The 20,840-nt window shown below is 34.2% G+C and overlaps 1 protein-coding gene across 1 annotated transcript in view; it reads right to left on the reverse strand.

Moving 5' to 3' along the window:
* LOC133178301 (uncharacterized) overlaps positions 1-20,840 on the reverse strand; it is a 96,505-nt gene that overhangs the window by 22,440 nt on the left and 53,225 nt on the right. The window contains exons 10-17 of the mRNA XM_061313037.1: positions 20,564-20,664; positions 19,860-20,021; positions 17,439-17,485; positions 17,014-17,127; positions 2,301-2,311; positions 2,075-2,199; positions 1,125-1,262; positions 661-713 (exon numbers count right to left, since the gene is read on the reverse strand). Coding sequence (XP_061169021.1) covers positions 661-713; positions 1,125-1,262; positions 2,075-2,199; positions 2,301-2,311; positions 17,014-17,127; positions 17,439-17,485; positions 19,860-20,021; positions 20,564-20,664 — 751 coding nt within the window. The remainder of the gene's footprint in view (positions 1-660; positions 714-1,124; positions 1,263-2,074; positions 2,200-2,300; positions 2,312-17,013; positions 17,128-17,438; positions 17,486-19,859; positions 20,022-20,563; positions 20,665-20,840) is intronic.

The following is a 20,840-nucleotide window of genomic DNA, read 5'->3' on the forward strand; positions in this document are numbered from 1 at the left end:
TTGATGACTTCAACTTTCCTATCATTAATCTTCCTAATTTATGTAGCAATATACCATTATCACCTGCAAATTATGTTCATGCATCCCAGTTTATTCGCTAAGCATACGACTGATTTCTAAACCAAGATAGACTACTGCCAAATTAGTTGATGACACAAGGGTATCAACAATCTCGCTCAAAGTCAACGTTTCGCAAATTATATCATATGGTCGATACAATAACCTTGTTGGCAAATGAAACTTATCGTTAGGTCAAATCCTGACTGATGTTTTTTTTAAAATACAAATTGTAAGGCCATTATTTCCATACTGAACTGGCTACTGATTTATCCATTTACCCAGTCAAGACAAATTGTTCATGGTGGGTGTGACAGGTCGACAGAGGATACTTACTCCTCCATGGCACTTGATCCAACCTCTGAAGTAAAATTCAATGATCCGATTGCTATGCTCTCAAATCGTTTTGCTTATTTGGACTTTGAGCATATCTTCATATTTCACTTATTTCCTTTTAGCTTGTATTTTGATCTCTCATATTTTATGTCGTTAATGCCTTACTTTCTGACATGTATATATTTCACGTGTGTAAGTATGTATAATAATACAAAAATCTAAAACTATTTCAAATTCAACAACGTTTTTCGAAATTTAAAAACTTACGATCCCGTAAGAGATGTACATTCATCATAAAGCAGCGTGACTGACCCTGTACACTGAAATGACAGAGACCTTACAATAAACGCAACGATTTTCAACATTTCTTTTACAAAGAAAACATGAATGATTTTCATAATTCTTTTTCATGTACTCTTCTCATCGATTTAAGAATGAATAAAACCGTCTTCTTGCAACTGTTACATATATTTACAAAGGTTCAAATCACCTTAAATTTACAACATAATAGATGTTCATGAGTGAATTTTCTTCGTTAAGTAAGAGTAGATTTTGAATGAAGTTAACAAACTTAAAAGGTTAGTTAAAAAAGTGTGAAATGGTCAAAGATTTCAATTTTCACATTTTGGCATTCCATAAAACGATATACATTGAAAATTTTAAGAAAGCTTTAGAAGTATTTGTGAGAAATAGGAAAGACTTTCAAAAAAGAAATTAAAAAAGGAACTGACCATGGCATTAAGCAAATTTTGTTCGTCCCTAATTCCGTCGTGTTGGTATAAACCACATCATATGAACATAAACCAGGATTGGCCAATTGTACTGGCTTAAACACAGCTATGTGCTCGTTGTCAGTGTTTATTTCAGCGCTTAAAAGAAACTAAAAACTGTGAAAATGGGATTTAATTACATTTATTGTCTCTTATCATCCAATGCATGACAACTACCACAATAAGACTCTGAATAGAATAAGCTCTGTAGGTCTATTTCTAATTTGGTGAAAAAGAGGGATATGTGCTTCATGAGCTGGGCAACTCATCCCACTTCTGGTGTTTTCAGGGGTCCGTTTTTGTCCTGTTCACAACTTGTATTCTTAAATGGATCCATGAGATTGTTTGTTATCTTCACAAATTTTCATTGACTTTTGCCTCTCGTGTCTTCAAAACGCAGTGACTACCCTTTTTGTAATCATTGTGATTACCTTACATCAGGATACACATAATGATTAATATTGAATATAAATATAAGCTGAAAGATTTTGATAAATTATATTATTAATTATATTGTAAAATAAACCCAGGTTTGAATATGGTTGAGAATTCATAAAAAATCTAAAGCAATGCGGGTAATAGATTATTTGTATCAAGGAACTTTCACAATTAAATTCTGATTTACGAAGAACGTTGTTTTGTCATGTTTACAGATCATTTTCATACTGTATTGTCTACGGATTATTCCTTTTATCTGCTCGAGACAAAAAGCTCACGGTAGGTGTGACTGGTCAACACGGGGTATTTACTTCTCCAAGGCACCTGATCTCATGACTAATGTTTTTAAGAGCCCGCAGTTGCTCTGTTATAATTGGACTATTGAGTATAATTAATGTTTATTATCTTCAAATTTTAATACAAGAAAACACATATTTGACGATTAATCAATAATGTATTGTTTTAAACCGTACCATGTACCATTCTGGTATGGAATGGTGTATACAAAGAAATGACAAGGAACGCCTTTCTTACACCCAATGGTAGAATCCGTTCCCAGCGTCTCCTTCGAAAAGCTGCAAGATGTACTTCTTGTTAACTGAAAAAAAGTAAAAATCTTTTATTTGTCAGAAGGGAATTACATAAACTGATACTTGCATACTTATAAAAATATCAAAATAAAGAAAATGCATTACTTACCATGCCCCAAACTACAATTAAAGAAAACATATTCTTAAAAGTAGTTTGAAAGTACATACAATTCATAGAAAAGAACATCAAGGTACTTTTGATGTATAAAGTCAAGTCCTTTCAGGATTAATTTACCTTTAGATCTAATTATGACACGTACACACCTCTGGTCAGTAATTTTCTGAGGGCTAGAATGAAAATTTGTGATGAAAATGCTATCAAGTTTTATATTTCTGTAATTCTGCAAAATTTAAGTTTTTAATCAACGTCCATACTTTGGATTTGATTTTTTTTTTACCTAATTTGTTGGGCTACGTTTATGCAAAGATCATATTCTTTGGTTTCTGGTTCCTCTTTGGTGTTAAATGCAAGTTTAATAAGTGCTCGGCATATCGCTGTGTTTCTGTCTTTGATACAGTTTGATACATCTGAATTTAAACTTCCGAGTTTGCTACCATCAGAGATGGAAACCGTTGTTGTTTCACTGAAATTATTCATTAGATCTTAGTGCCATAAATGTATATGAACTTTCAATTTGAGAAACAATGTGAACTTGTTAGACAGCCCATTTCATGACCAATCTGTAATAAAATTGTGAACAAAGAAAATATCTATAAAGTTTCTAGCCTTTCTCCTCTAGTAATTTCTAAATTTGGCTGCGAGTACATTTTATGAATTATCTCTTTGAATGAAAGTTCTCTTTTTACATATATAGTTTAATTTTCTTTACTTAAAATACCTAATGCTTTTATTAAGTTCAACCAAAATTGGAGTAAATGTAAAACAAGAAAAATCATAGACTGTGGTAGATTTACAGGAATGCGCACAGGATATGATTCATCAAGATTAAAAGTTCATACGATTTTTTGATCCACGTCGCTCCTTCTAAGAGAAAGATTTATATTGTATATTAATCTTTGTACTTTGGCCCATCATGACAGCAGAAACTTTCACTTGCGTAAGCTGATATGACTGGAAAAAGGATAACTGCACTTAACGCCGGTTTTTGGGTCTTTTTCGGATGCTTCTGTTGCTTTTATATCTAAACCTTATTTCACTTTTGTACATTTATGAAAGAAACCTGTCAATTTGGAACCAAATTTAAATCTTAAAATGATTTTAGACTGTGATACAATAAAATGATTCGATGTTTTTTGTCCTTACTGCTTTCCAAATATAGAGAATTTACACTTACCTGCCCTTGATTGAACATTAGATATGCATGAGAGGTGGAGCTAACACTGTCAGAATGTATCAAAAATTAACTAGATAAATAACAATGAGATGTTTGAAATAAGGAACATGATCACTATTTCCCATCTCCCTCTCCATTCTATACTGTAAACCAACTATTATTCGCGTCAACTTTTATTCGCGATTCGTCAGTTTGAAATCAATCCACGACAATTAATTTTCACGACTAAGGAAACATTTTCTACAGATACAAAGCAAAATAAATGCTTCGCGGTGATTAATATTCGCGAATTAAAGTAGGTCGCGAAACTCGCGAATATTTCTCGCACGCGAATAAAAGTTGGTTTACAGTACACTACTGACAAAGGTTTCAAAACGAAATTAACAATATCAGCACGTCCATGTAATTAAAGCAGATTTTAGATCAATGCCAGATGACTTAACATGTTCGAACACAACGTCTAGTTAGCACAAAACATGCTACCTTACAAGTCACGTGACGGAATTTAGTACTCGCAAAGTAACCTGAGGAAAGAAATCACGTGGTGAATTATAATATTCAACATGTCACAACCCTTGGTTACAACACAGAGAGCGAATGTAAGAAGAAGCAGTTTTTTTCTTTCTCTTTTTAACCATGAGCGCATGTTTGTCTATTAATCTCCTTTTGACACATTATTATTTATGCAAATATACAACTACTGTTAAAAGGAGAACAATAGACAAACATGCGCTGACTATATATGAGGTCAGTAAAAAAGTGGGCGTCCTCATTATCGAACGGAGATTCAAGAAATTGTGGTGACCCCTGCCTTTGAAAACAAATTCGAACTTCGTAAATACACACTTTTTTAAACGTAATTACATAAAGTTGTAGATGGGATGTTGACCATTCTTGCAATGGAAAGAAAAATGCTTATTTTGAAAGTTTATTTTGTCGCAAATTTCGCATGTCCTTGAGTGCAGTCATCCTTTCAAGCATTTACGACTAGGTCATATTAATTTAACAATTAGTTATCCTTCGTAAGGATTTTTTTCCTTTTTTGGGGGGAGGGGGTGTGTGAAAAACTGAATCCCTTATTGTGTCCCAAACCTTTCCTTGCGGAATGACATTTGAATAAATTGACTCTACTTTACATGGGGATTTAACGTATACAAATGTTTTTCTCAATCAAGTAAACTTCTCTATTTTTGGCACAACCATAATATCTCAGCCCATTGTAAAACAAACTTTCAATTTCTCTTCAAAAGATATATTAGCATAAGTTTCATCATTTCTTTTCCAGAGATTCTTGAAAATTTTTTTTTTGAATGACCCAACGTATTTTCGGGTCCGTCTCTCTGTGACATCAAATTCACCTCTTGATGCTTTGTCGTTAATTTGGTTGAAAATGTCTCAAAGGTTCTGGAGGTAAAATTGAACGTATGCCACACACACACACAAGCCCCCCCCCCCCCCCCCTAAAAAAAAATCAATAATACTCACTTAAACCACCGGTTCTGATCAGTTAAAGAGCATCTTGTGGAGGCTTTTATATTACATAAATTCAATCAATATAAATATTGCTATACCTAGATAGAACAAACGCAGAAAACAGGCATTCTGTATGACTTGTATCACATTCAATGACAGAACCCAGTCCTGGAGTTGGAGGTACAAACTGCGGCTACAAAATGAGTTTCTTTTTATGAGGTCAATTTCAAATTAAATTGAGAATAAACACCAATTAGCATTTGGCAGTTGTATAAAATGTGTTTGACAAATTACAGTATCATAATATTCAAAAACGGCTTCATTAATATTGAAGCAAATGTCACAGAATTGAGCAGAACACAAAACTGACTACATAATAAAGATTAAAATGTGAAACTTACAGAGACTATGTTTGAGGAATTTAAACTGGTATCTGAAAAAAATAAGCAATAAGAAAAAGAAAACATCCTTAAGGAGTCTTATCAACTTCACAAAATGAAATCTTTTCCTTTACCTGTGGTACAAATTCCATCATTTTTCTTCCCTAAAGCACACACGCATTCAGGATTTCCATTTGAATCCTTTACACACGCTGAGGTAGAGGTATGCTGACATATTTTTGAACCCAGGCACTTCACTTTTCGTAAAGAAAAAAATATGTAGCGTTTTTAACAATTAAAAAATACAGTGCGCGAAACAAATTTTCCCAAGAACCTGAGGCCGATTGGCACAACGCTCGCCTGAAACACATTGGACCTGCAAAAGAAGATTATTCCCATGGAAAAAATTGATCCATGTTCTGAGCTCGCAATAGCCCCAATGGATCATGACATAGCGGAACTTGAATCAACACAATATGGAATGATTTAAAATAAGTATGACCTACTGTTTTGGGAGAAAAATTTTCCAAAGTTTTTTTTTCTCGCATACAAAGACTTCTTAGCCTGTATATACGCATTATGTAAAAATTAATCCCCATTTGTAGCCCAATCTATTCAATTATTCCTTGTCTTTTCTGCATATCCCCGGAGTCTATGATTTGAACACATTTGAATATTCTCTTTGTTGGTAAGATTTCAGATATATCCCTTTTGTAAAGGACATGGCCCTTGATCTGAACAATTTATATTCCCTCTTACCAAGAATTGCTCCTTGCTAAATTTGATTGAGCTGGGAGCAGTGGATTCAGAGAAGTCAAAAATGTTAATGCTCAAAGACAGACGAAGAGACAAACAAGCAGCAAGACTACTAAACAGACTAATAGTGGACAAAGGTAAACTAAAAAGTTTGAACTTGAAGGAAATCTGATAAAAATGATTTTTAAACATGTTTAACTTATATTTCACAACTTAAAAATATACAATTTAATTACAAAATGCACTTTTAATTATGCAAACTTAAATATGCATTGTTTCAGATACTATCTGTTTGTAAATACGACATTAATATTTTGCCTGCTGAGTAAATAAACGAAGTTAAAGTGTATATGCATGTAAAACAATAAGTACTGTAAAATTAATGTATTATATGAAGTGAGTACGATATTTGGCGAAAAAGTCAACAAAAATTAGTGATTTCACAGTAGGTATTTTCTTCTCTCTTCGAGTGGAGAAAATCCGTCACGGTAGCTTATTGATAGGGCGTTCGCTTCGTGATCGGGTTGCCTGGGTTCCATTCTTGTTCGCCGCGCCTCGTCAAACCCAAGACGTAAGCAAAGTTAGTTACTGTTCCTTCGCCAAGTTCCCGGCATTAGAAGTGAAAGTAAAGGGTCTTTCGGATGAGAACTTAAAAACCAAGGTTCCATGTCGCGGTTGGCTTGGCACGAGAACCCTCACTGTTCAATGGCCCTAAAATGCCGAGTAAAGGTCTAAATTTGAAGCTTTTCACTAGTATATGGTGACGTTTCTATACAAGTGAAAAATTATTGAATTGGACGTTAAACAACTTAAAATCAATCAATCAATCGAGTGGAGGAGATATATGACTTTAAGCAAAATAACTTCACGGTTTGAACAGTATTTGTAAGGGTACACTGCAAGCGACGTCTCAGGACAGTGTGATTTTATGACACAAGGGGCTAAGGATTGTTTAGAGCAGACCTAGGACAAGTTCTTCATCGATCAGGAAAAGGCAGTTCTGTGGTTCGAGAAGAGCTATCAAGATGCAAGAGCGGTAGGAGACTGCTAGATTGGAGCCTCCTATGAAGCCGGTAGTCGACAGAGCTTGCCTAAGTCAAAGCAAAGTTTTCGTGATACATGCAGGTCGGTCAGCAGTAACGAGGGAAAGTTCTCTCAAGAAAACGAGGGGAGTCTTTCCCCAACCCATGCAAGCGGCAACGGTTCTGGTCTATGCTTCGAATGCCATAAGCCTGGACATTTTCTTTGTGAGTGTTCGAATTAGGACAATGGAAAAGGGACTGCCAGAAAGCAGATGTGCTCCTCAGTATTTCCAACAGTGGGTGCCGCAACCAGGCTTGTACCGTATCTGAGATAAGATCTAAGCAAAGGCGAAACCCTGTCATAGTCAATGGGTCAAGGTCAGTGCTGCTCTGGCTCCGGGGCCATAAACTTAGATGAGCTCGCTTTTGATCTCAGTCTCTCTTTTACAAAAGGGAAGGTGAGACTGAATCAAAAGTTAGCTGATCTAATTTTTATGACCCCGTAGCCTAGACATGGCGGCCTAGAAAAGCACCATTTCACAGAGCGCATTTGATAGAATGTTTCCGCCCTCAAGAGATCAGAGCTAGCATGAATGTGAACCTTGGGTAGGGACTGTCATAATAGAAGGCCCTCTGGGTCTTCCACCCATTGAAGAAGGAAAGGTCGAGCACCCTATTTATATTGCACCGCTTCATGCTCTAGGGCATTAATTTTTTTTCCAGAAACTGGGGTGGGGTTACATTTTGGTGTTGGTAAAATCCGAGTAGGGGGTTGCATAATCATTCAGGTCATGCATAATGCAATCACAAGCTCCGTGCATGTGCATGCCCCTAGGGTCACCAAAGAGCGAGCAAAGCCCTGTTATGATGGTGCACCTAACAATAGGAGTGGTAGCCAGCCTGGGGAAAATAACATGAATAAGAACAACTCGTAACCAATAAACAAAACCCAGGCCTCCTTAGGCCAGGGAAGAAAGAGGTGCAGCGCAAGGACCAGGGCAGGGGAAACTGGTACTAGCAGGGTGTTCATGCTCCTTGGAAACAGGTCGATAATATCTATTTTTCATTCCTAACAAAGATCTCAGTGTCCATACGGTCCAGATGCCAGACTGTTTCCAGTTTTCCAGAGTCCAGGGAGGATCGGTGTTGGCATGCTTATATCGACCGCCTGGAACAGATTTCCTGGAGGAGTTTAAATTTTGTGTGAACTGGGATTTTTATTTGTTAACAGTTTCGTTTTTTGGTTTGGATAGTTAATTTTAAAGAGATAATTATATTGGAAATATTACACATATAGTATTCAGTTAATGCTGTATATCACAGGAGGAAGGCGATATGTGTTTAAAGACACACATATTGTGCATTGTAAATGACTTCATCTTGTCGGAATAGGGACATTCCTCTAAAATAAGGGGGGGGGGGGTTAGTGTAATGAGGGTGTTTTATCTTCTATTAAAGATCAAGCTCGGGTGCCCATTTATTTCTCTCTCTTTCCGCCAAATAGGTGTAGGTCATCATTCAAGAGCTGCGTAATATTGTAATTTATCCAAGCTATCCTTGTTAAATAATGTATTACTTTTACCTAAAGTTATTTGGCATTGTTTATTCTATCAGAAAATTATATAAATCTGTAAAACCCGACTTAATCAGCATTTCCCTGCCTACAGTCCCTGAAACGTTCTACTTTCCCACTTGAACGGTGAGCGAACGCTGAACGAACGGTGAACGAACGCTGAACGAACGCAGAGCGAACGGTGAGTGAACGATGTGTGAACGCTGAACGCAACTTGGTGAACGATGTGTGAACGGTGAACGGTGAGCGAACGCAGAACGCAAACGGAGCGCAAACGCGAACGCAAAGTGAACGGTGAACGAACGGTGAACGCAAGATGAACGATATATTCGGAATGCCTCTGATCTTTTCCTTGCATTGAAACTATTTTATTGTATTATAATGTCAGGTGCCAAAAAAAATAATAAATAAGTAAACCAATAAATGAATGAATAAATAAGTAAATAAAATAAATTCTCCAAAATTGTCCTAAGAAAGACGATTCATGCACATTAAGTTTTTAATCACACGATTTTTAACGCATTAAAACATTGCAATTGTTGCCGAACGCTGAAGTATAAAAGATATTTTTTTAGTTGGAAAATAAAAATGTTTATTCTTAATTGATAACAAATCAGAGAAAACTTCTGACTTATAGAATGAATTAAAGCGATTGTAACATCCATTTATATATGTATCTCCGTGTCAAGGCGATTTCATGTAAAGTAATAAAAAAAATTAATTACAAAGGTCAGTGGACGTTTTGCATTTATACGCTCGTATTTTAAATGTTTGATACAATAATATATTATGTGTCATTTCTATTTTTCATGATGATTTATTGAGCCGAATTCTACATGTATCTGTAGATGGCTGTGATTATACTCAGACAAGATAATACAAAGATACATATTCATATTATTTGTTATAAATTCAATTTTCATAACTTGATATTTAAGTAATATGCTGTTATAATTTTTATCAAACAGACAAATGAGAGAGAGAGAGAGAGAGAGATTCCGTTTCAGCCCCCCCCCTTCCTTTCAGGCTTCACTAAATGTTTGCACCTATATCAAACAATAACTCTGATATTTTTTTTCTAAATATATTAGACAGTGAAAGTAACTCTTTTTTTTTTATCAACAAATCATATCCATCTGTTTGACAGTATTACTCGTTTTTATTTTCCTGCTTCAAGTTCACACGAAGTCCACGTGCTTGTCCTGTCAATCAAAATCATTCGACACTGTGCAGGTGTGAAAGTTTCGTCACATCGAAGACGAAGTGCGAGTATTTCCAACAAGTTTATAACATTTATTTTTATCATTTCTAGATTTGATACCAACATTTGAATAATTAGTGAATAAAATATATTGGGCATTAACACTTGAATTTGAAACATACTCTCTGCCAATTTCAAATACCACCGCCGACACGTGTACATTTTGAACTACTATTGTTTTGTGACTTTTTTTAGATGCATGTTTGCTTTGAGACTGAAATTTTTGTTCTAAAAAAGACCTTAACTTTTTTTTTACAGGTTAATTAAAATTTTCTGGAAATACAGTACTGACTAAGTAACAGATTTAGGGGAAAAAGGGGGGGTATTAATTATATCGAATAGCAAACATATAAAGTTACGGTGAAGAAAGATTTCTTCTCTATAACTATAGACTTTACATACATGTATTATAGTAGCGAATATTCTGTAGTGCATTACATTTTAAATAAATATTTCCTTTAAACACACTATCAATTTAATTCGCTCCAAAGATAATAAATTTACAGGATATCCGCAGTACTATGTATAACTCTAAGAACTAGTTCTATCATATTTTCTGTAGTAATTGAATAAAAAAAACGCGTTAGAAATAAATATTTTCGTAATTTTGCTGCGTAATTATTTGACTTGGATAATTATATCTCCATTAACGATTTGTCGTCTTTAACAAAACATCAAAATGTTGCAGTGCTTGAAGTATTTGCACATTGGCCTTAGTTAAATTTAATATTTCAGCATCGTTCTACATAGGTACAGGATGTGCTTATAACAACATTTTTTTTCCAGAGTAATTTAATAAATAACCTAATAGCTAAGTTAGAATAATAAAAATATATATCTTCGATTTTTCCCCCATGAAATAATGATTCTTCAAACACGATATGTTAGTATTAAATTAAAAAATCTGTAACTCCTTACCTACAAAAAGATAAGTCCTTTCACTTGGGAGTTCCGAATGGCAATGACAACTGAACGATAGGTGAACGCTGAACGCAAGGTGAACGCAAAGTGAACGGAACGAAGAGCGAACGCTGAACGCTTTGTGAACGGTGAACGCGAGCGCACGGTGAACGGTGAACGCAAAACTGTGAACGGAGAGCGAACGGTGAACGCACGGTGAACGAACGGTGAACGCACGCTGAACGAACGGTGAACGAACGGTGAGCGAACGGAAAAATGGGAAAGTAGAACGTTTCAGGGACTGTATCGCCATTTCTTAACAAAGTCATGTTCACCTCTGTCTGTTACAATTTATATCACCCACCCCCGTTAATTAACGCCAATAAGGGCACTTTTTTGAGGGACAAAATACTCTTCATTTTGTTAAGAAGCAGTGGTTAGGGTTTCTACACAGGATACAAGTAGTTTATAGCTTTCTTTTAATGCATTTGAATAAACGCTGAATATGACAGATCAAAAGTCAAAGTGTGATTAATTTGCTTCAAAGCATTTTAAAAATTAAACATGGAAAAATGTATTGAGGATTTGATAACTAAAAGCCCATTTTTTCTGTTTTCAATTGCTTAATTGCATCCCTGTGTTGTTATTATAATAACGCCAAAATAGCTAAGATTTGGTAACACTTATTATAAATTTTAAGTATTTGAAGTAAAGATTTATACTGATATGGCTGTATACGCATGTCTATTTAAAAACAAATAATTGATAACTATATGTTGAAGCAAACTTTAAGAATAAAAATCATCCAAAATACATACCTGGATGGTGCTCTGAAATAAAAAATAATCTATGCTTTATCGAATTACATGTAAAACCCCAATCAACATGATTCACATTATTAAATATATATTAATAAAATTGTTTACTATATTAAAAACTTTCATTTATTTTAAAATTGAAATTTAATCTATTTGAAAATTTACGAAACATAGCATACTTACTTTGGATACACGTATCAGTTCCGGACGACACACAAATTTCTGTATCTTTACATGCATTGGATTTGCATCTGTCTATTACTGTTACAGCAAAATTATTTACAAGAAATTGTGTTTATTCTAGAAAAGCAGTTGCATAGATATTCAAGTAAAGGGGCTATCAGTGATCTTTAATGAAACTGAGGTTTTGTTCTCATATATATAATATAAAAGACCTTAGTACCAAGGTTAAAATTCAGGTAATTGTTACGATAAATATTTTGGAGCCACAATATATGCCATTTTTTCTTATCTACACCTCTCTTAAACTTGAAATATGTACTGTATCTATATATCATTTAAATCCAGATGGCAAAAAGGAACACATTTGACAAATTAGAACCCATTGTCTCTGAAAATGAAGATTTTTCAGCTTTCCCATGCCTTTCTATGTACAATTTGGGATCCCTTTGTTGCCTATTCCAGTACCATGGACAATAGCTATAGGGTCAACAAATTTATCTAAAATAAATGGTGATGTTTGAATATAAATTTTACATGTCTCTAGAAAATAGGACTTTTAGACATTTCTCATTTATTTCTATTTAAAATTTAAACCGCTGTGTGGACCTATCAAAACTCCGAGGGTCATGGATTGAATTCGAATAAACTTGAATTATCTCTATATCAGAAAACTTCAAGGAAGTTTCAGTATTTTTGATTGGGTGGTTCTTGAGAAGAAAAAATTAAATAACCCCATTTTTACTATTTCTTAATTATTTTCCCCTGAACAGAGTATTTGTCAATTTATAGTTTGAAGTAGGTTTGAATTCCCATTATCTCAGATTTTTTAGTAACAAAATTTGGTTGAAATTGGCTCGATGGTTCTGGAGAATTCGAAAATATGGAAATGTGAAGCACAAACACGGAAAACAAAAGATCATTTTGCTGATTCAGGTAAGTTAACTATGAAAAACAATTCACAATAAGAGGCTCAGGGGCCTTAAGGGTCACCTGAGTATAATATAACGATCCATAGATTAAAACAAAATAAGCTGATAAATAAAGCTATGTTGCCCAAAAACAAGAAAAATATGATGATCAGGGATCAGCAAAATATTAATTCAGTACTCAATAACAAATCGTAAAGTTGATCTATTTATTTGCCTGTACTTTCCCGCATTTTGTCACTAAACAAAACAATAGTTCTAGAGCACTATTAATTAACATATTTCATTCCCCCTCGCATTGGCCTCTTTTAGTGTTCGAAGATTATTTACAAAGATACAGTATTTTTGTCCCATTTTCATTTATCTATTATTTATAAGTTAACATGACCATTAAAAAACTACTGAAAGTAAAATTTGTATTAAATATTATAAAATTTCTTGTATAATTCTGCTATTCACTTGACCTTTTAAGTCACATTATTTACAGTGACTGACTATCACAGGTGAATAGCAAAGGGGAATAACCTCTTTCAGTAGAAATTAATAAATTAACCAAAGGGTACAGAATTATAAAATCTGGTAAAAACACCCTTGCTTATTACAACTTTATATACTCTATTTGCCTCCTAGATGACCAGGAGCAGAGAAGATTTTCAAAGAAATAATTTATTTTCACTATAGATACAATATAGCCACACCCTAATACAAGAACCCCTAACCCAGGGGCCAAGATATTCACAATTTTGAAAGATACTCTCTTGCTAATCAAAACCACGCACTTAGTATGTTTCCTTAATAAGAATGGGCAGAGGAGAAGATTTTCATATAAATAATGCATTTGTAATATACTCTTCAAAAAAAAAAGAAACGCATAGTAGAATTTTAGTGACACATTGAACATAAAGATTATTTAGAAAAATTATGTATTGAAATAAAGAAATGTGGTTAACAATAGGTCTACAATCTAAATGTCATAATTACTCAAGAATTTTAAAATCATAGTTCAAGGTCATTAAAGATCAATATCTTGTAAACCCCCCCCCCCCCATAGCCTAAAACGGCATCTAATGGAGGCAAATGATTGTAATAAAAATGTATAGGAAATACTCTCCCATTTTAAATATTGAGCTTTGATCAGCTCATGCAGAGTCTGGGACGCGATTGTCTTTGGCAAATCATGCCAATTCATTTTGTCCCTGCATGCTCAATTGGGTTTAAATCTGGCGATTTAGATGACCATGGCAGAAACAGATTGCTGTTGCTTTGCCAGAATTTGATTGTCAAACGAGTCGTAATTGGCTGTGTATTGTCAGATTGAAACACGACTCCAGGATGCTGTAATATTGGAAAGGCATGTGCAGGTAGAACATCGTTAGAGTACCTTTTTCCATCAAAGTCCTTTGAATATGAACCAAATCAGTCTTACTTTTATGTAATACCGTTTTTCATATCATTACACTACATGTACCACCACCAAATCTATCTACGTCCTGCAGGCAGTTTTCTGTTAAACGTTCATTACGAAGCTTATACACTCTTAAACGTATAACAGGCTTTCCAATAAACATTCTGGAATAGAAGCTTAACGAAAATGTTCAGCGTTGTTGCTGTGGCCATACTCTGTTGATCTGAGATCTTTGAAGTCGATATTTGCAATCTTGTGGGATCAGAACAATGGCACGAATAATCCTCTGGCAATAATTCAGCATTCCATAGTCAACTGCAAACGTACTTGTTAGATGTTCTGTGCAGTTCAGGGATAGCTAATGCTGTAGATGACGTCATTGTGACGTCATTGTGAAACATTCATGAAAATTAAGAAAACCACTGAAGCGATCCTGAACTGCTGATGTTACGTGTGGTCTGCCATATTTTTTGGCGAACATTGGGTGTTCCATGTTAATTGTATATGTTTTATAGGTTATATATAGTGCTGTGCGTATCATTAAAACCTCTTGCAATTGTAGACTGTGGTAGAGCTGCTTCCAGTCGCCCATTTTCCTCTTTGTGATATGCAACATTCAGATGCAGCATTTTTAAATAGCGTCAATTTTCAGATAAAACCAAAAGAATCGAGAGCCCTTGCTTTTGATAGCCCTTTGGTGCCTAAAGGAATTGCAAATGAAAATTGAGAAAAATTATTTTTTAGCATTTTGCAAAAACAGATCTCTTTGTCTGTGAGATTTGTAGAATAGCTGTACAATTAACAAATGCGTTAAAAAATAACGAATTTTACTCGAATGAATCATGTCCATCTAAAAAATATGTATCACAAAACCATCTTACATTTTGCAGGATATTATTCCTATTATGCGTTTCTTTTTTGAAAAGTATTTATACCGGTATTCAACAGAACCACACCCTTACACCAAAATCGCTGATCTCGAAGTTATGAATTTCAAACTTTTTGAAAAGACTTCCTTGCTCGTCATAACCATGCAATCAGTTTTCTGTTAAATACTCAGGGGCAGAAAAGATTTTCAACCCCCCCCCCCCCCAAAAAAAATGGATTGCCACTATATATTAAGTAGACCCCCCCCTCCCCCCCAATCCGTCATGAACCCCTAACCATGGGGCTACAAATTTCACTATTTTGGAAGACGTTTCCTTAAGCATCTTAACATTGCATTTATTTTATCTACTAAATACCCAGGAGCAGAGAAGATTTTCAAAGAACTTATGCAATTTTACTATATAATCAATAGAGCCCCGCGCTAACACCAGAACCCGCGACCCAGGGGCTAAGATATTCACAATTTTGGAAGAGTTGCCCTTGCTCATCATAACTATATACTTGGTTTATCTGTTAAATATCCAGGGGCAGAGAAGAATTTCAAAGAAGTAATGTAATTTCACTATATAATCAATAGAGCCCCGCCCTAACACCACAACCCCCGACCCAGGGGCCAAGATATTAATAATTTTGGAAGAGGCACCTTTGCTTATTATAAGTATATACTTGGTTTATCTGCTTAATACCCAGGAGTAGAGATATAGATCTTAAAATAAATAATGCACTTTCATTATATAATCAATAGAGCCCCCCTTCCCGCAGAACCCCTGATCTTGGGGCCACAAATTTCAAAATTTTTTAAGAGGAACCCTTGATCATCATATCCATGCACCTAGTTTATCTGCTTCATATACAGGGAGTGAAAAGAAGCTTTTCAAAGAATTTACACATTTTCACTATTTGATCAATAGAGCCCTAGCTGCCCTAATTCCAGAACCCCCGATCTTGGGCCAAGATATTCATAATTTTGAAAGAGGCACCCTTGCTCATCATAACTTTATACTTGATTTATCTGCTAATCACTTAGGAGCAGAGAGAAATTTTTCAAAGAAAGAATTCACAATTTTGAAAGAGGCACCCTTGTTCATTATAACTATGCACTTAATTAGTTTGTTTAATACTAAGGAGCAGAGAAGAAGATTTTCAAAGAAATAATGCACTTTCACTGTATGATCTATATAGCCTTTCCTTAGCACCAGAACTCCTGATCCTGGCCCCATAAATTTCACAAGATTGGTAGAGGACTCAATGCATATTACAATCATGCCAACAGTTTGACTGCTTGATGTCTAGGAGTAAAGAAGAAAATTTTTAAAGATTGCATAAATTTTGGTGTTTTAAGCCCCCCCCCCCCCCCGGGGGGGGGGGGCAGGGACCGAGAAATTCACAATTTTCGTTTCCCTTCACATATAGATGCTTTATGCCAAAATTGGTTGGAATTGGTTCAGCGGTGTTAGGGAAGAAGCTGAAAATGTTCAAATGTTAATTTACGACGTAGGACAAACGACGACCGCCGACAGACATAGGTCACCTGTGTCACTCAAAGAAAGCTTTGAACGTTGTTGACAATAACCGACCAAGGTACGAGGATTGAGGAAAGCTCACCAAATTCACAGAAGTAACCAGTAGTACCATTCTTGCAGATGCAAATGAAAAATGGAGCCGTAGGTACTTGCTGACATACACCATTTGAATGGCATGGTTTGCGGTCACATTCGTTAATTGCTAGATAAGGAAGAAGAGAACCATTTATTTTATTATTTGTCATAAATTTTCAATAACTTCTTTGAACATTTGTTTTATAACAATGTAGAAAAATGTAGTAAATCTAATTCCGATCGACAAAAAACTTTTACCTATAGGAATTATGAACTTAATTTCTTTCTTTTTAATATAAGCCTATCTTCATTCATAAAATATTTTTTAAAGAGTAAATAAATACTGGTTTCACATAATTTCCCAGTGTATGGACGTGGGCAGGAGCAAGTAAATCCGGAGTTATCTACAAAAGGCAAACAGTGGCCCGAATACTTGCAGGGGTTTAAGGCACATGGATCTGAAAATAAATCCAATCATATATATATATATATATATATATATATATATATATATATATATATATATATATATATATATATATATATATATATATATATATATATATATTACAAGAACAAAGTAAAAACCACTACATTTTGTTCACCTTCACGTGACCTTTCATATGAACATAAGGATAAAATGTACATTTTACTAAAATAAATAAAAATTATATTGAGAACTTCCAAATTGATACAATTTCAATACGGAAATATATATATATAAAGAGAGAGAGAGAGAGAGAGAGAGAGAGAGAGAGAGAGAGAGTACCTGGAAGTTGGACAGTTACAAATAAACATCTCTCTGTTGAAGCTGTGCTGGAATAATACAACAGCAAAATCACATCACAAGAAAAGCTTTAACAATTGTCTCATATATCAAAATACATGCAGAAGTACATAAATATCAGGCATGAAGTACCAAAGAGGCCAGGGGGCCTGTTTGCCTACCCCCCCCCTTTTTTTTCCAAACGCAACCACTTACTTTTGAAAATGTTCTTTAAACGGGTGGTTGACACCCCCCCTCCCCCCCCGCCCTTTTTTTGTTGCAGTTCACTCAAATCAGGGTAATGGGTAATATATATTTATAAAATTTGGTTGTGAAAAAAATTGGAACCATCCCCCTCCACAAAATAGGATTTTTGAGTTTAGAAACATTTTCTTTTCTTGCTTGTCCTATTTATCAATTAAGTTGTCATTTTTTGGCTGGCTGTCCCTTTTCAAAAACAATACTACGCGCCTTACAATTTATTGTTAGATTTTGATATAATTTCATGTACGTTCAACTGGACTTTTGAGTGAGGGTACTCCTGTGAACTATGAATTCAAACGAAATTGAAACAAAACCAACGAAACAAAACTAAAATCGAAATCACAAGAGACAAAGTCAGCTTTAATTATTATATTACTACTTTATCGAAGGAATCTTCAGGGTAATAAAGCAAAGTTTCCGTTACAATTACTAGTATCCGCAGATTCGACAAAATTATTTTACCAAAGCATACAAAACTCTACATTGATGAGTCAACGAATTGTAGACATTGATATTTGTCAAAATACTAAAAAAGTTAGCATGAAATATTTATCCACTCCAATACAATTCACAGAAAAATCGGTACCTTTTATCCTAACAAAAAAACCCCACTATAATAAACTTTAGTTAAAAACCCAATTTTTTTTTACTGTACGGTTACCTGATGAGGGGAAGTGGTCTTAGTTGTACTGGTGTTATTTACCTGGAGAGCCCCAATACTCAAGATGTCAAAAATCCCTATACACATTGTAGTACACAGGAAGTCTGTTTTTGGTAATCAGGATGAACATTACGCGTTTTTGTATAATTTTGAGAGAAACTATTGTAAATAATTTTTATATTTTGATATAAAATTGGTTAACTCAGCGTTTTCACCGATATCTTTTGAAGGAAAAAAAAATTATAAAAAAATATCTTTTTTTTTTTTTTTTTTTTTAAAAAGTAAAATGAAAAATAAAAGCACGAGTAAAAACTACAAAGCAATCATATCAATATTTTTTAATCGTCAATAAAAGAAATCATCATTCAATATGAAAATATTTAAGCAAAGGATTATATATGTACTGCAAATTCTGCTAAAACATCTTAAAAACGTTCTGTATTATGAATTTCTGAATAATGGGGTCAATCAAAAGAAATTTTTTGGAGCATAACAGTAGATATACTTCATCGAAAAACTTCATGTAATTCAGATAAATAGTATGGGGGGGGGGGGGCAGGTTTTTCTGCACATAAATTTCTATTATTGATTAAGTATGAAAAAGGCCTGTAACCCCCCCCCCCCCCCCCCCCCTCTTACACACACACACACTTTTTGTTGCAGTATAGTCAACGTCGAATCCTTGCTTAGTTTTTTTTATTTTCTAGTCGAAAAAATTAGATTTTTTTGCTTGTCAAAGAGTTTTCAGGTGTGTTGTCAGCCCCCCTCCCCCCTCTTCAAAAACAATGCTACGTACCTGTGACTTATATAAACTTTCAAAATAAAAGCTTCCAAGCTTGAAGAGGCTACATTGTGCTAGATTGCTACGGATATCTAAAACAAGTAGACCGTTCACAGTCTATACTATTTCGTTTGATTTGGGTTCAATTTTGGTTTTGTTTCGAGATGTGAGAGAGGATCCAATGAGATATATACAATAATAATAAATAATGGACGATTAAGACAAGATGATTAACAAGAGCAGATAACAAACATCCAAGGCAAAAAATATCTATAGTTTAACAGGCCAAGAACTCAAATTCAATGCGGCAGACAATTTTTTTGAAGCAGGTGTTTGTTCTTTCTTCTTGTCAGCAAAGTGATGTTATCAACTTTTAAAAATCTTATATTATTTGATTTAATTATCAATAAACGTTAAAATATTTGAATACTAGTATAATGTTTTTAGTACAATATTAAATTATTTTAAAAATGTATATTGGTTGTTTAATAAAGGCTTTGCTGTCAAAAGCATGCGTTAAATGGGGAATAACTCAATTTCTTTTTCAAACTTGAGGAAAAAAATGAGTTAGTCACCATATCAAGATGATAATAGAATTGATCAATGCAGCAGTGTTTGTCCTCATGCGGTGGTGTCTGAAATCTAAAGATAATTTTTTGGTCTTAATTGAATTAATTTTGAAATAAAAGATTTAAATTTCTATAAGATATGTTTATACCTGTCTGAAGCTTTTAAACAAATTTGTCTGACACCGGCTTGACCAGCAAAGAACTCTACTTGTGCAACCTTGGTGTCTATAGTTCCGTTGATCATTTCTCTGCTATACTGAATGGTAACATTTTCTTTACTTTCTGGTGTGCTAACAATACTCGTTATTCCTCTGTATAATAAAATGTTATATTCACAGAATAATAGCAGCAAGGATCAGAGAATTCAAACAGGAAGTTTTGATAATGTTTTTTCTTTAACTGAAAATTCATTATAATAATAATGATAAAAATTCCCAGCAAATAAAATGAAGAAAAAATACACTATGTTTTGAACTATGATAACACACTTTTACTTAATACAAAAGAAAATTAAAGGTTTTGAATACTGTAGTTTCAATCATTTGTAGAAGAATACCAATTTTTGATTGATTCATTGGTTGAGCTAAACTACGATAAATAAATTACAAATTAACTGATGATAAATAACACAAAAGCTGTTCATGAATTTCATTATCAATGAAATTGTATTTTTGCCATAACAACAAAATTTGATCGCGAACATCAATGAAACCACAGTAAATTCAAATAAAATTTGTGAAAGTTACTCGACATTCGGGATAGAACATACTGCGAAATTTCTTGCGGTTTAAGATACAAATTATCATAATATTAAGGCTAAAATTTTCCCTTCAATATTTAGAATGGTGTATACTTAGAATCAGATGTTTTGGCATAAACTGGAAATCTGCAGAATGTGTTTGTTTTGCAATTCAGATCGGTAGGTTCCGGGAATGAAACGAAGTAAGGCTTTCCCTGAAAGAGTTATGCATACTACATGTATTAACTCAGAATCATAGGTAATTATAGCTCATTTTGTGTAAAGACTTGTCTACAGATTTTTCTGTTTGCCTGATCATGACAAGGAGCACACTGCAGGTGTGACGGGTCGGCAAAGGATGGTAAATCAGAAAAAAAGACAATCGGCACTT

Source organism: Saccostrea echinata, unplaced genomic scaffold, assembly GCF_033153115.1.
Source record: "Saccostrea echinata isolate AGI-Se365-2 ecotype Australia unplaced genomic scaffold, CSIRO_AGI_Sech_v1 ptg000002l, whole genome shotgun sequence".
Taxonomy (NCBI): Eukaryota; Metazoa; Mollusca; class Bivalvia; order Ostreida; family Ostreidae; genus Saccostrea; species Saccostrea echinata.